At 34.4% G+C, this 16,642-nt stretch overlaps 2 protein-coding genes across 11 annotated transcripts in view; both read left to right on the forward strand.

The window, feature by feature from the left end:
- The window catches only part of LOC118190586 (uncharacterized), a 228,101-nt gene that overhangs the window by 106,534 nt on the left and 104,925 nt on the right, over positions 1 to 16,642 (forward strand). The gene's annotated exons all lie outside the window — the stretch shown is intronic.
- LOC146995055 (uncharacterized) lies at positions 761 to 9,176 on the forward strand. Its single transcript, XM_085825339.1, has 2 exons — positions 761 to 1,257; positions 7,349 to 9,176. The coding sequence occupies exon 2, from the start codon at positions 8,639 to 8,641 to the stop codon at positions 9,170 to 9,172; it is 534 nt and encodes a 177-aa protein (XP_085681465.1). The 5' UTR covers positions 761 to 1,257; positions 7,349 to 8,638; the 3' UTR covers positions 9,173 to 9,176.

Below are 16,642 nucleotides of genomic sequence, written 5' to 3' on the forward strand. Positions count from 1 at the left end.
CTACGTTTGACTTTTTAAACGCGCGTTTGTATAGTAAAGGCTCGATAGACCTGAGGCTCGATCGTATTTACATACATCGACACTCGCGGGCGTGGATGCATAAGCACGGGAACGCTCATCCACACTTGTCGACTTTATCAATCAACGATTCGGCATAATTTGAATACGTTTCAGCAATAATTATGACGTTTTTATATTATTTTCAGCAATAATTATGAATATGACGTTTTTATATTATTTTCAGCAATAATTATGAATATGACGTGTTAAATAAATTAATTATAATATCAGGTTCAATGTTTCTTCTAACCTTCTTCGGAAACATACAATGACCTGACTAGAACAGAGAGCTTACTAAAGCTATGTTCACTAATTGTAGTAAGTAGACAGGATACAGACGAAGGGTATACAAAACCCTTTATTTTTCTTTATATACAATGACTTCCGTACTTCGGAATACAATGACCCTCCACTCGGGGTCTAACGTAAAAGATATCAAAATAAAACTAAACTCTAATTTAACTTTAGAATAATACACGTGTAAGATTGGCCTTATAATAACAGGAAGCGTATGTAGCCAGAGACTGTGAACACTACAATACGTTTAATTTATCAAGAGGATTAAAACCTCTGGCCTGGAAGGCAAATAGCAACTGCGTAACTTCTAAGGTAAGCGGCCTGCTTCGAACTCACTGCTTCCTCTCTTCTGCTTGGCAAAAAGGCCACACTTAAATACTTGGCGTTCGCCAGACAAACTTTGCATAAAATCCTTAACGCTTATAATTCTGGCCGGAAGTAGAAAATAAGAAGTGATAGTAAAGATTTAAAATAAAATAAACGTTAGTAAAACTTAAGATCCTTACAATAAAAATTAAAAACTAATTTCCGTGCCCCCAAAATTACGGGCCATAGGCACGTGCCTAGCCCTTAGTCCGCCCCTGCGCTTACCTGATAAGTGTGCATGTCAATCAAACGGAATGTGAAATAGTTTCGGTTCGTAGATAAAAAAAGCGAAAACATGCTTTTTTTTATCAGAAACATTGTGACCAAACGCAGTGCCACAGTCTTATCAATCGAAACTGAAATTTATCAACTGAAAGTGAAACTTTCTGTTGCCTGGGCTGTCAGACTGTTAGAAAGAGTTTAGTGTTCAGATAAATGCCGCACCATTTCTTGATTTTCTCTGAACACTTCCAGTTTTAGAGCTTTTCTCTTATTTTTCTATCAGCTGCATTTGCGGAGAAAATTAAATTATAAGTAAGTGCATTCATTTTATTTTCTCGGAATCATTAATATTTGAAACGTTTATACAGAAATTCTAGTTTTGTTGTTGTAGTTACAGGAACAGAAAATGTTCAACTTTAGAAATTGCATAACATTTGTTTATTTCATTGATATTATTGATGAAAATTAATTATCTTTCTTTAAATTATAAAAATTATGTGATGATTGAAATCTTTCAGAAACCTTTGTGTACATTTGTTTTTAAATAATGACAGTGTTTGTTTTTAAATAATGACAGTGTATTTCCAAACTAATGTGACCAATGATTTTTTAATCAGATTTACTTAAGAAACTATCTAACATTAGTGTATTTTAAATCCTTTGATTTATTTTTTATATTAAAAATACGTAACATTTAATTTTAAAACTCGTACTTACTTTTAGGCGAAAGTTTTGAATATAGAGAAGTTAACTGTAAAATTTAAAAAAAAAAAAAAAAAAAAAAAAAAAAAGAATTAAAAGCACGCTTTTTTAATAGAACTCCTCTTTGTCGCCTGGTATCAACTTTTGTGATATCATATCTCAAACGTTTTCTTATAAGAAGGCTTGGTCTTGCATCGTTGATATTGTCATGCATTCATTCTTCACAGTCACGCTTAAATAAAATGAAAACTGTTATTTAACAAAATAAGAAATATTTTAAAGAAATTTGAAATTTCTTCTAAATATTTTTCAAAACATACAGTAGTGATTAAATTCAAAGAAGAAAATTCAAGCTTATAGTTATTTTCTATCTTAAATCTGCCACCTGCATCTGCAAAGTTTAGTACCAGCAAGACCTTCGTTGAGTTAGTTACATTTTGTAATTCAAATATATTGACAACGAAATAGTATTACATTTTCAGACTGATATTTGTTTCAAATAATTCTAACATTTTTAATTTATCATTAAATAACTTACTGTAATTTAAACTAAAACAAATTATGAAAATTTTCTAAGCTTTCAGAGAATACTTCCTAAGTGGGAAGTGAATAATAATAATCTGATCTCTTTCCCTTACTTATCAAATTATTTTTCGACGCATAAGTAAAAACACATATGCCAGTATGTAAACAATTATAAACATCTTGAGTTATATGCATTAAACCTGCGAATACTCAGCTAAGGCATAGAACGTATTTACCTTACGCAGTTATAAAAAGAATCATTTATTAAGTTAAAAGCAAGTGGGAAATCTTTGTTTAATAAATAAGAGACTTTTATTTGACTTAAATAGAACAAAAATAAATCAAAAATCTTCAAAGATATTTAAGAATTGAAATGTTGGGAAGAAAAAAATTGCATAGACTAATTCATCAGCCTTGACTATTATCGGTCTTACCTATTTGATGACATTTATCCGTTAGGATTACTTTTCAAAGACGAGAGGCAGAATGGCTGAAGAGAACACATGTACGTTTATATTGTTGCGTGCGTACGGGTTCGTTTGAATTGAATGCACAAGTCCGATGAAAAATGAACAAAATTTATTATTATCACAACAAAAATGCTTAATTTTCCTCAGATATTCGTTCAGTATAACAATATCTCACAGTAGTTATCTTTTAACTACTCAAATGTTCAAGAGAACGTAATTCAAAACAGCTAGAGAAAGCGAATTCGCTACAGTCAACAAGAGCAGTTTTCTAACCAAACTCTTAAAGCAACAACAAACCAACTAAAATCACACCGAACTGAGAGGTTTTCCTCCTTTTATAAGATTTTAAATCGCGCGCGAGAACTTTCTGGAACTTTCTCGAAAGAGATATTTATTAAATGTTAAATGCACGAGCTCTTGTATTTTCAATTTTCCGGCCTAGCTTTCTTTTAATATTCGTTACGCGCTGCACTGCAGGGAAAATAAAACAATTTAATTTATAATTCAACTAACATTAGCTATTTAAATACCAAATCCGTAACAATATTGTTTCTGAGGTTGCGACTATTATTGCTACGCTACCGCCCTCTTTTTTTTAGCATCTTCTCTCCCGCCCTCGAGAGCATTTGGGCTAATGATTCTTTGGTTAAAAATATTTTAAAACAGCCTATCTTTAGAATTCGCGTTCTGGAGATGATTTTTTTTTTCGTACAATGTTGTCAGTGCTCGCTTTGAATTTGTTAATCAAAAATTCGTTGAAGTGTTACAAAATCTGAAATACACAATAAAATATTTAAAAACAGCATATCTTTAGAATTTCCCATGGACAGACTCGCGCGCTTGAGATAAAAATGTTTTCTTCCCGCACAGTTTGTCATTGCACGCTTTGAAATTACTAAGTTTTTTTAATCAAAAATTCGTTAAAGTTGTAAAAGATATAAACTAAACAATAACACAAATATGAAAGTCAAAATTTGGGCTTTCCAGGTGTACATATTCGGGTGGTACGTTATTCAGAATTTCATATTTCTAGGTACAGTTCTTTTTTCACAATGCGAAAAACATGCATACTTTCATGCAAATTCTTCATTATTTAATTTCTTTAAATTAAATACAAGCGATAATATTTGGTGACAACAATTTGAAAATTGATTCAGAATTTTATAAGGATTCAACGCAAAATCTCGTTTTGAAACTAAGCTCTTCTGGGCTAACTCTCCTAGGGGCTTAAGAAAAAAACTGAGTGGCTAAGAAGACTTTGGATCAGATGCAGCGTACATGTAGAGGGTTAATCCTTTCTCGCTGATTTATGGAAAAATTCGGTGAAATTTATGAAGAAAATCTGAATTAAAATATAATCCAAAACTTTTCAATTTTAGTGTTCAAAACTTTTATATCAATGGTAACCGTATATTAGATTTTGGCTACAACTTATAAACCGGAAGTGATAATAATAAACTTAAAGCTGTGAAGAGACTTTTTCAAAAATATATCTTGAGGTAATACAAAAATTTAGTATTTAAAATCGGTATGTGATTTGAGGATAAAATTGAATGTATTAGCCTCAGTCCTAATTTTGTGTTCGTTTCACTTTCATGTCGTTTTTCAAATAAAAGGATGCTGTCTCCAAATGTTATAGCTATGTATTATTTTCAAAGAGATAATATAATAATATAGGGAATATAAATAATATAGGGAATATGTTACCGGCAAAGTTTGAAGTCCGGCATTCTATAGAATGCCGAGGCATTGTATATAATGCCTGAAACTAGCCGGCAATATTTGAAACGATTCATATTTCACACATTTCCTAGGCATTATATAGAATACCAAATGACAAACCGGCAAAGAATGAAAAACATTTCCGATTCGTTTCGAAGAACCGAAACTACGTACCAGAAGTTAATAAATGACGTAAAAAGGCCAAAATGACTGCTAAGAAAGAACCACAGGAAAGAACCACAGGATTGTAGCTGCTTAATCGCTAGGATGTGATGATTGTGGAAAACAAAAGTACATTCATTTACCCTGTTAAAGAAAGCATCGGTACTATACAGTATTACGTCACGGACGCTGAGTTAGTTTCCGTATTTCATGACAACTTATTTGAGTACTGGACACGGACGTGACAAAATGTTGAAAGAATGTTCAACAAATTACAAAACCTTTATACATAATGAATGATATTGAACTGTACAATCGCCTTTGTGAGCCTTGCCAGAAAAACAAAAACGTATTAAAAAGGCCATTAATGTGAAACTTATGATTGTTTCTAGAATATAATTTCCGTTCTCAAGTAGATCTTACCGACTCCCAGTCTCAGCCATAGCAAACTTAATATGTTGTATCAAGATAATCTCTTTCTTTCTTTCTTCCTTTTTTTAAAACTAAACAAAAGGGAAAAGGCAAAATTACGTTCATAGATTTTTGAAAACCTCTATCTATTTCAAGAACGGTCGGTCTCTTTTTCAGGAGCAAAAATACTTCTGTAAAATGGGAAGGGGGAAAACCGTTTTCATGGTGAAGCAAAGCGTGCATACGATCATATTACCACTTATCAAGGAAAAAAGCAATGAAACAAAGCTATGCTATGAGAAATCTGAAAGCTTTAGGGATGACTGAATTTAAATTAATATTATTAACTAAAGAAGATACATTTTTGTAAATATGAAAATTTTCAAGAAAATCTAGTTCACCAACCGAAGAAAATTTATAGAAATTTTTTGTAATACAGTAAGTAATAAGGTATTTCTCTCGCCTTCCTAGCATGCCTTCGTGGTGTAGTGGTTCTGCACGCTGGGCCGGTATTCCAGATGTCCGTAGTTCGATTCAGGGCGAAGGCATTTGCTAATTTTTCATCTTTCCTGCTTTCAAAAAAATATCTAATGTCTCTACGGTGGCGCCCGAACTAAAAGAGTGTTGGATGATGATTTCTCCCCACCCAAGATTTGGCGATTGGGTCCCCTAAAACCTAAGTCGCCCTTTAAAAATGGGAGTGTATAAGGTATTTCTCTCGCTTTCCTAGCGTACCTTCGTGTTGTAGTGGTTCTGCACGGTGGGCCGGTTTTCCTGAGGTCCGTGGTTCGATTCCTAGGCGTTTGCTAATTTTTCATATCTCCGGCCTCGAAATAACCTAATGTCCTTTACACAGTAGTCAAAATCGTAACATAATTAGCTATCTATCATAGATTCCCCTTCCCTCCATTTCGTGTTCCTCGACACGAAATTTTAACCCTCTTTTATTTTGCAAATGTATGACAAATCTTATTGATAAGATGTGTTATAAATTCTCCAAGAATTAATTTCAGATATTTATCTTATATAGCGAATATATCTTATTAGGCGAGTACATGTGCCGGGCATGCTGTAAGCCATCACCACCAAAATAACAAGACTTTGGGACTGCTATCCTGACGTCACTAGCAGCAAGTAAATGGAAAAAAAAAAAAAAAAAAAAAGAAAAAAAAAAAAAAAGAAAAGAAAGAAAGAAAGAAAGAAAAACGAGCTTTTGGCTAATTAAGCCGGAAATGTGACAATTTCGCTGGGGTTAACAAGGCGAGATTCCCTCTCCCAATATCAATATGAACAGTCTGTTAATTAATCGTGCTTCCTTCAACGTTACTAAACTTGAAACACATGCTAAAGTTTTTTTCTAATGCAGCGATCGCCAAACCGTTGATCGCGAGGTACTAGTAGCTCGCGGGAACACTTTCGGTAGATCGCGATAACACTTCGGTTGACTAACCTTGATTCTTCCACTGAGCTGACGCTGACGACAACAAGTGTTTGTTTCTCACTTGCAACTACCTTGTCAACCTCATCTCATAGTTGATTGTATACTATGAGTTGATTGTATACTATAACCATAGTTGATTGTATATCTCTTCTTATGAAGAGAAGGAGAACAGATGTACAATATCAAAAGGTAGGATTTTAAAATTGTTTTATTACATTGGAGCATTTTTGAGTTTTCATCTTGCATGCCACAGTTAAATATCTCACTGCTAAAATCTACACTGTCGTAAAATTTGCTATAACTCCGCAACGTACGTTCAGTGGTCTCGTTTGTCTCGTATTATTCTACATTATATATTCATTTTAATTCTCAAACATTGTGCTTATCGGATATTATAATTTTAATTTCTGTATTATTTGAATATTTTTAGTTTATGTTGCACCCATCATAATTTAAACATTTTAATTCTCAAATATTGTGCTTTTCGGTTATTATAATTTTAATTTCTGTATTATTTGAATATGCCTAGTATATGCTGAACTCATCATAAATTAAACATTTCAATTCTCAAACATTGTGCCTATGGGATATTATAATTTTAATTTCTGTATTATTTGAATATTCCTAGTATATACTGCCCATCATAATTTAAACATATTCGTGTAAATAACGTTAACGGAGTGTAAATTGTGCATCCCAGTTCTCCGTAGTTTTCTCTCATTTCCTTGTACATTGTATAATTGAATGAATTGTTTTTTTTTTTTTTTTTTTTTTTTTTTTTTTTTTGTATTGGGTTACCTTATATGTAGCTGTTTAATAATTTATTAACGCTGTGCATCCCCTCCCTATGTTTTGTTCTGAGCTATTAGCTCATACTTATTATGCGATTTTTTTATTAGTATTTAGTGTGTTCAGTTAAGACACTTCCAACTGTTTAATTCTAAGATTACCTGTATATGCTTATTTAAAGGGGCTGGCGGTCGAGGCTCTGTACCCTACTGAGAGGAGTGCGACGGTGCATATAATTCTGCGCAATTACCATCCTAATGCTGAGTTATACCTACTTGTATTATACTACTTGCTGAGTTAACCTACTTGTATTGTTTATGCAAGATAATTGCTAGTCACTAGAATGAGCTCGCGAACTCGAAAATCCGAAGCAAACTTAGATGGTGCTATGATTAATCTGAATGCTTCCCCTCCAGCTGAGACGCGTACCACTACTATCAATTGATTAGCTTCCAGAATCGAGACATCTTAGCGACCAGATACATTCATTTTTAATGCAAACAAGCATTTTTAATGCATAAGCGAGAAAAAACTGCTTGGTACATTAATTACCTCTATCCGCAATACTTTTGCAGAACAAGAAGTGTACTGTGCAAGTCTGAAAGGAAAAATTCAGCTACTGCAACAGCAACTTAACGTGAATGATAATCGTTCTTTAACAGCTCCGGCCTCACCAGAAGACCTTCCAGAACAGACGGAAACAGAAGAAACCCCATTTACCGAAGTCAAAAAGAGAAAGAGAAAAACACGAAATGCGCAACTTAACAAACAATTATCAGACCACGTCCTCCTATTAAAAACAAAAGAAACAGACAGAACTCCAGAACAAGTCAGATCACAACTGAACTTAACTGAACTTAGCGCCAGGGAACTGGGCATTACTGTTGAAGAAGTGCCGCCCACACGCTCTAACGAACTTTTAATTAGGTGCAGCCACATACAAAATATAGAAACACTCAGAAAAGCGATTGAGGAAAAGCCCTCACTCTCAGCAGCAGTCACGCTCAGAGAGCCGTTTTTCAGGAAGTCCACAATAATCGTCTTTGGTATCCCCACATCCGCAGTTTACGGAGACAGCAGACGACATACGTGAGGCTTTTGCGAGCTTGGTGCCCTCAGCAAGTGAAGAACAAATACATCCAAGAAATCCTATTCGCACAACTATCGGCCTCACTTGGATCGTCGACCTACAGTAGAATCTGTACGAGGATATTCAGGACCTTAGAAGAATTCTTATAGGATTTAGCTCTTGTGCGTTGAGAAAATACTTTCAAGTTGCAAGGTGTTTTAATTGTCAGCGGCTTGGACACTTGAGTCATTCTTGTAAAGCAGCGTTGACCTCCGTAAACTGTGGACAAGCTCATTGCCAGGATAACTGCAAAGCTAAGACTCCACACTGCGTCAATTGGGCAACTCACAATAAATCCAAAGACACTAGCTTCAACACCACATACCCGTCTAGTGCAAGACAATGTCAAGCCTACAAGGCAGAACTGTTCAGAATGAAAACAACGGCGCAGTGGTAGATGAACAGCAGGCTATTGCATATCCAAGAACAGTTCATGGTTTTGCATTTCTTCAAGGCAACTTGCAACGCAGCCAAGCCGCAACTGTCCATACAGCACAGGTTATTCTAGAAAACAATGTACATCTAGCCGCACTACAAGTGTTTCATTACATTAACAACAGGATCACAGGATTCAGCAACTTCAAAACTTATCATTCCGTAGGCAGTGAAGCAGCCATCGTCTACAATGGTCCACTCACGCCTCTGCTAATACATAAAGGAGATTACACAGTTACTGTACAACTGGAATGGCCTTATGGTCAGATTGCCATCACCAGCGTGTATTTCCCTCCTTCACATGATATTGTCACTGCACTCCAGGAGCTGAAACAAGACATGATGATTCCGACTAGGAATAAGATAATCGCTGTGGACTTTAACGCTAAACAAAATATGTGTAAATCTCTAATAAATCAGACTGGATCGCAGTTAAAGTAATAAACAGAGGAGCGTTCTTCCACAAAACATTTATTCACGAACACCAAAAACTAACTGATACATATACATAATTGACATCACAGTTTCTTTTTACAAACAAACACTAGCGCCATCTATTGGCGATCTATGGATACACAATCCTAAACTTAACACTCCCCCCCCATGCATCCGTAAACGGATGCATCAATTTTATTGAACTTCAAGATTATAAAATCTTTCAATTGGTCTTCTAACAACACCCTTATCTAACTGAATCTCACAAGATCTAATTCTATCATCTCTTCCGTTAAATAATTCCTTAATCCTACCTATCTTCCAGTTACAGCGTTTCACATTATCTTCTCGTACAAGTACAACATCATTAATTTTAAACACGGGAGAATTCTTTGGAGTTTTTTGAAAACATGACTAATCTTAATTCTAACAAATATTCTTTATAAAACCTTTTCCAAAAATGCTCTAATATTAATTGCCTATGCTTCCATCTTTTAATCAACTGTGAGATCTTGTAGATTCTAGTTTAGATTCAGGTGAAGGTAAAACAGTTAATCTAGATCCAGTTATAAAATGAGATGGTGAAAGAGGATCAGGTTCATTTGGTTCATTGTATACATAAGTTATAGGTCTAGAATTAATAACAGCTTCAACTTCAACTAAGACAGTATACAGTTCTTCATAATATAAAAAAGCTTTACCCAAGATACGTTTTAAACACGTTTTTACAGATCTTACCTAACGTTCCCAGAATCCGCCCCACCAAGGAGCACCTTCTACAATAAATTTCCATTCAAACCCATTTTTACCAAGGAAATTTAGAACCTTTTCATCTTTACATAATTTATACAAGTATTTTAATTCACGATCAGCAGTCTTAAAGGTTTTAGCATTATCAGAATATATAACTCTACAAATACCCCTACCTGCAAAAAATCTACGTAAGGCTTGAATGAAACACTCTGCACTTAAATTTGATAACAATTTTAAATGGACTCCTCGAGTCACTGCACAGGTAAACAATGAAATATACACTTTTGTACCATCCTTTAAATACAAAGGGCCAGCGAAATCTATGCCACTTACCTCAAATGGTTGAGCTTTCTCCACTCGGTCAGCTGGAAGAGGAGCCGATATCTCGTGTCCAGCTTTAGCATTATATTTTTTACAAAATCTACAATCATGTAACACAGATTTTACAAAACGTCTAGCTTTTAAAATCCAAAATTTCCCTCTTACTTGCACTAAAGTTTCATTTACACCACTATGAAGTACCTTTTCATGACAATTCAAAATAATTAAACAAGAAAAATAATTATTTGGTAATATTATAGGCTGAATTTCATCGACATCTAATGATGATTTCACTAATCTACTTCCAACTCTTAAACAACCCTTTTCATCCATTACTGGATTTAACCCAAACAATTTGGAATTATGAGACAATGGTTTTTTACATTTAACACCATTCAACTCTTCAAAAAAATACTCACCTTGTGATAAGATAATCCAATAACACATAGCATTACATATTTCATTTTTGGTCACAGGACCAATCACTCTATTCTGTGACTTTAAATTATTAATGAATCTAAATACATATGGCGTTACTCTTAAAAGTTTACCTAAGTCACTAAAGTTTTCTATTTTTAACACAGGTTGTAAAGGTTGAACACTGCTAGTAACTTGAGTCACAACTCTTTCTTCAACACTATCTACTATGTTACAATGCTTGTTCACTTTAGGCCAATTTATTTCATCTTGATGAAGCCATGGAGGTCCATGCCACCACACGTGATTTACTACAAGATCACTCACTTTAACACCACGTGTAATTTTATCGGCTGGATTATCTGAGCCAGGACAATGATGCCACATGCTCGGGGATGTTTTGTCTTGAATTTCAGACACTCGATTTTGTACGAATGTTTTCCATCGCCGTGGTGAGTTTTTTATCCAATGAAGCACAATAAGAGAATCTGTCCATAAATGAATCTTAGCTTGAGTAAAATGCACACGGACTGTAGTTACAAGTCTTGCACCTAACACTGCTGCCATGAGCAGTGTCTTGTGCAGTGTCGAGTCTTGGTAAAGATAATTTTGAGTGTCTAACACTGCTGCCATGAGCAGTGTCGAGTCTTGGTAAAGATAATTTTTTCAGGGGAGCCACTCTGCTCTTGGCTATCACTAAACTTGTTCCACAATATTTTAAGCTACGGAATTTCACGTACACTGCTGCTCCGTAAGCACTTTGAGATGAATCACAAAAACAATGTAGTTCCAGTGTTTCAGGCGTTTCATCAACATCACGAAAATACCACCGAGGTATCTGGATATTAGGTAAATCACATAGTTGCCTATACCATTTGTTCCACTTGTCTTGCAATTCTGGTGGGATAATTTCATCCCAATCAACACCTTTCAGCCATAAATCCTGAAACAGAACTTTTGCTTGAATAACATATGGAGCAAGAAACCCAACAGGATCGAAGATTTTTGAAGCAGCTTTTAAAACACAACGTTTTGTTTGGTCATTTGACTGGATGAAATCAATAACGTCTTTAGCATTAAAACAGAAGATATCCTTAATTGTATCCCATTGAAGTCCAAGAATCTTTGAGAGGGAATCACAGTCAGGCAATTTAAAGCTAACGAAGTCGCCGCAGTCGGTCAAAGTGACGCCGAATGCTTGGAGTTTGGATTTGATTTCTACATCTGGTACTCGTATATCGGCATTTGGTATGACTGGTATTTCAATGACTTCGAGATTTATGGATTTTTCAGGGTCATTAATATTTCGGAGCGTAAGTTCAACTTTCTTTCGACGCCAATATTTCCCGTTCTTTTCACCGAAGGTATGTAGATTTAAAACAGTTTCTCCTTTCACTGGTAACTGTAATTTTCTTGATAAATCTTCTCGAATTGCAGAGATTTGGCTACCGCCGTCAAGAAGACATCTCACAATACAATTCTTACTTCTGCCCTCAGCCACAGCATACACCGTTTGAAGCATAATATTAGATCCAGTTTTGGCAAAAGAATTTTGAACAATTTCCGCCGATGTTTCGGTTTCCTTATTTTTTGCACTGGAGACAGCTGATGCGGGATTCACACACACACACTTTCATGATGTTTACCGCGGCACTTTTTGCAGGAAAACTGTGTGTTCTTACAGTTGATAGCTAAATGTTTACATCCAAAACACAGAAAACATTTTCCTGTACGTTTCAAAATGTTGCGTTTCTCATCAGCGTTCACCTCAGTACATTTATATTTCGTATGATCTTCTTTGTCACAAAATATACATTTGTATCCAATTGTTGATAAAGCTGAAGCAGTCGGAACTTTCGGTTTATAATTCGGATAAACTTCCGTGCGTTGTTCATTTTGACGAAAGTATGGTTTCTGATTCGTTTTCGCAGAGTTCATTAAACTTGCAGCTTCTCGACAGTTAACTTCATTTTTTAAGCATTTGAGAGCTACCTGCCTAAGGGAAGAGATTTCTACCGCATTATTGTCGCAATTGGCGATCTATTGAATTTCGTTAATTAGTTTTATAATAGATGGCGCTACCTCTTTTCTATACATTCTTTTTATTTTGTTTGTTTCATGCTTATCGTTTCTTTCACATGCAATTTTTCCGTTGAATTTGGCAAGAGTTTTTAAAATGCTCTCTTCGAAAATTTGTTGTCAATTTACTTTCAAATAAATTTCACGTTTACGTTACAATGAAGAAGCAAATGAAATAACTATTGTCTCAATCGCCAGCAGTATTTAATTTACCACTCTTAAATTCATTATCTCTGTTTTTTACTTCTGTGTAACGAATTAAGTTGCAATCGTAACTACGTACGAAGTAAGTCGTAAGTAAATCGAACGAGTAAGTTGCACTTTTGTAAGAAGTATTGCAATCGTGAAAATTTTGGGGTATCCTATTTCAATGAAAATACCCATATTGACTACTATCGGATACAATTAACGATGTTTTTGCCTGACATCTGTAGGTGAGAACAGAATAAAGGACTCTTTTTCCCAAAACGGGTTACAAAAAGGATTAAAAAACGATTCAGGACAGATTTTTTTGTGACGTCTGGACGTACGTACGTACGTATGTATGTGTGTATGTATGTAGCTCGCATAAATCAAAAACGAGTAGACTCAAAAACGTTGAATTTTATATATGATATAACATGTAGTTGTGCACCTACCTTTCTGGTTGCAATCGATTGCACCAAAAGTAAATAAATATGCAGATATATCCACTTTGTTACTCGGCTGCGTGAGCTCAGTTTTTTTAAAATTATTTTTATATGTTGGTAAATTGTGCATGTTTCGCTTTAAAAATGATTGAATTATGTTGTTCTTATCTTCCGGTTAAAGTTCTTATGCCTTTAGTTAATCTGCATGCAATAGTTGTAGAATTATTAGCAATTTAAAAGTTTTTTTAAGTGCGGCTAATTTTTTTACTATAGCTGCCATATTTGTTTACATTGGAAACTTAGCAAAATAGTGAATTAAGTCAGTTTCTGCACCTTTAGTGTCTTTTTGCCGAGTGGGACCCAAAGTAAACTCAGTTTTGTGCACCGAAAAATCTGCCTTCTGTGCCTTAACTGCTTGTTTTTGCGTAGAAACAACAATTTTAATTGTAAAAATTGTTTTAATTGTATTTGGTGTTTTAAGTTTCTCTATATTTTTAAATTTTTAATAAAGATATTTTATGTAATTTTGTCTTGTCGCGAAGTGAGAACTGAATTAATTGAATCAGAAATCTCTAATGAGATTCGAGGAAATAAGTTTCAATGAAATGCAGCAAAAATAAATAAATAAATAAAAAAGGTGCGTATAATTTAATATTTCGCGCAAGGAAGTCATGTGGTCTACACATCAGACTTTTCAATGCTGTGCTTAGAACAAATTGTTTGTAAATAGGCTTTGACGACTAAATATAGGAGTACAAAATCGGGTGTGTTTCATTCACTATATGCGCGAAATTCTTGATATAATCTATATCCGTAACATTTAGGAGCTCACTTTCAGTTATATTAATGCCAAGTAAGTCAGTGAAATACTTAAACCAGCTAATTTATAAAAAAAAAAGGTCACCCTTGTATTCGCACACTGAAAATTTTCTTATCCGTAATATAAAACACAGCGCAAGAAATAAATATTTTACAAAACGTTAAAAAAAAAAAAAAAAAAAAAAAAAAAAAAAAAAAAAAAAAAAAAAAAAAATTAATAGGAATAAATCTGATCATGGAAATTTGAAAGCTAGTTCTGAATATTTTTAATTGGCTGTTTCATTGGCGGACGGCACATCCAACTGTATGACTGGAAAAAGAGGTGGCGCTGTCTGTTACAAAAGTAGTAACTAAGTACCAAAATTCGCTACATAGCCAGTTACGACAATACCCCTTTCCTGGCTCCCGGTTACTTTATACGTGAGAAAAACGGACCCACTAACAGCCCAGCCATAAAGTCGCTGAACGCTGGTAGTTTGACCTGGACTCAATTTTGGGCGAACGGGCTGGCTGTACCGGCGTTTTCGTCGTTTTTCCCATACGTAACGTGGGTATGAATAAGTTTCCCTTAGACGCCCACCAGCGGCCGAGCGGTAACGTCGCTGAACACTGGTAGTTCGGTCCGAGGTTCGAATCCCGCGAACGAGCTGGCTGCTTGGGTGTTTTCGTGGTTTTCCCCATGTGTAATGTGTATACGAGCCAGTTTCCCTTTAAAAGTCCTCCACGAAGGCAACCCTCCCTTAAGGCAGATAGCCCTCGAGTGCCTTGCCGTAATCTAATAAACAACCTGTTTCCCTTAGACATTTCTCCAGAAAAGTATCACTGCCCTTACTGTAATCAAATAAACAAAGCCAAAAATGTGAAGAAAACGACGAAACTCCGACGAACACCGTTCGAACTACCGGTTTTCAGCTATTTTTCTGCTTTGCCGCTGGTGGGCTAAATAGAATTTGAAATGAATGGCATTAAGAAACTGGCAGAATTACAAACCTTCAAGATTATCGGACTGAATTTTGCTAAACATGATGGAAGCGGTAAAGCCATCAAGGAGAAAGTAAGAAATTATTTGACTTTATATTATATATCTCAAGATTCGTAGGCGATAAAAATAATTAACAATTCTCCCTGAATAAAATAAAATCGGCTGCGTTTTCTTCCGATCTAGTTCCGTTTAGTTTTGTAGAATTAATAACTAAATTACGCTTAGACTTTTCAATGGCTCATGTCGTAAGGAGCAAACGTTTGTTTACATTTGAACGTAACGAGCTCTTTGTCCCCACTAAGATCTTTGAAATATTAAACTGTAATCTGTTAAGTCAGACTGGACTAAATTGACGTCACAGTTTCAGTACCAGGGGAACCTTTGATATCGAAGAGAAAAATAAAGTACATTCCATTATGTTTGTGATTATAATAATTAAAATTTTAAATTTAGTTTTCATGTTTAAAGTTATTGTAATTATTTCCGCAGTAAAATTTAACTGATTATTTTACCAAGGAAGACTGTTCTAAAATGTAAATACCATTGACCAGAAAGTTCTTAATACACTCATTTGGGTTGAATTTGACGCCCAACCAAAAAAGATTGCCGACGCGTACGTTAATTTTAAAAAGTTAAAAACCGTTTTTGAAACTATGGCTTTTTGTAGAAGTCTCAGAGGAATTGTAAGCATTCGCTATTGTTTCAGACATCTGTGAAAGCTATGAAGATTTATTTTTAGAATATGGCAATTCACAACAATATTAAGAAAACGTGTTTAAAAAGTGATTAAAATGTTAAAAGAAATGCTGAAACTGATATCAAAAGAGATAAAGAAAAAAAAGTGATGATTTGCTGTCATCAACCGAATCTAGAAAAGCACTGCCAATTCAAATTCAAATTCTTGAAATGAAAGGTGTTGATTAAAAAAGCTGTCAGCAGTTTTGCGAAACTGAAAATACAATTGAAAAATATTTGTTGAAATGTATCAAACAACACAGATATAATAATTGTTTCTTAGAGAGAAAATTTCAAGAACGTAATTATAAAAATTTTAAAATGAATTTAAAATTTACTCAAAAAGTTTAAATTTTAGTTTGTGTGTTTGTGGAGAGCAGCCCGCCCACCTGACAAGTGGTCTTACAGCATAATTAGGCTGTCTCAGTTACGAGTATATACAGACAAACACACACACTAAAATAAAATTCTCACTGTTGCCTCGATTATTATTGATATATTCCATAATCACTTTATGAATTATATCATTAATAGTCGATTTTATTATTGATATAATTCTGATTTTAGTATTATTTATTTAGTTCTTAAGTATTAATTTTTAGCTATTATGTTTGGATTAATTGAATTAATTCTTAGCTGTCATTTTACTTGTAAAGTTTAAACTGATACGTATCTCTGTATGCATTAAATTCATCCGCATAATAAATACTTTCGGAACGGAAGTGATTCATATGGCAAAAC

The sequence above is a fragment of the Stegodyphus dumicola genome, chromosome 10, assembly GCF_044657685.1.
Source record: "Stegodyphus dumicola isolate Sdum_Otavi_A_Nest chromosome 10, ASM4465768v1".
In the NCBI taxonomy this organism is placed as follows: domain Eukaryota; kingdom Metazoa; phylum Arthropoda; class Arachnida; order Araneae; family Eresidae; genus Stegodyphus; species Stegodyphus dumicola.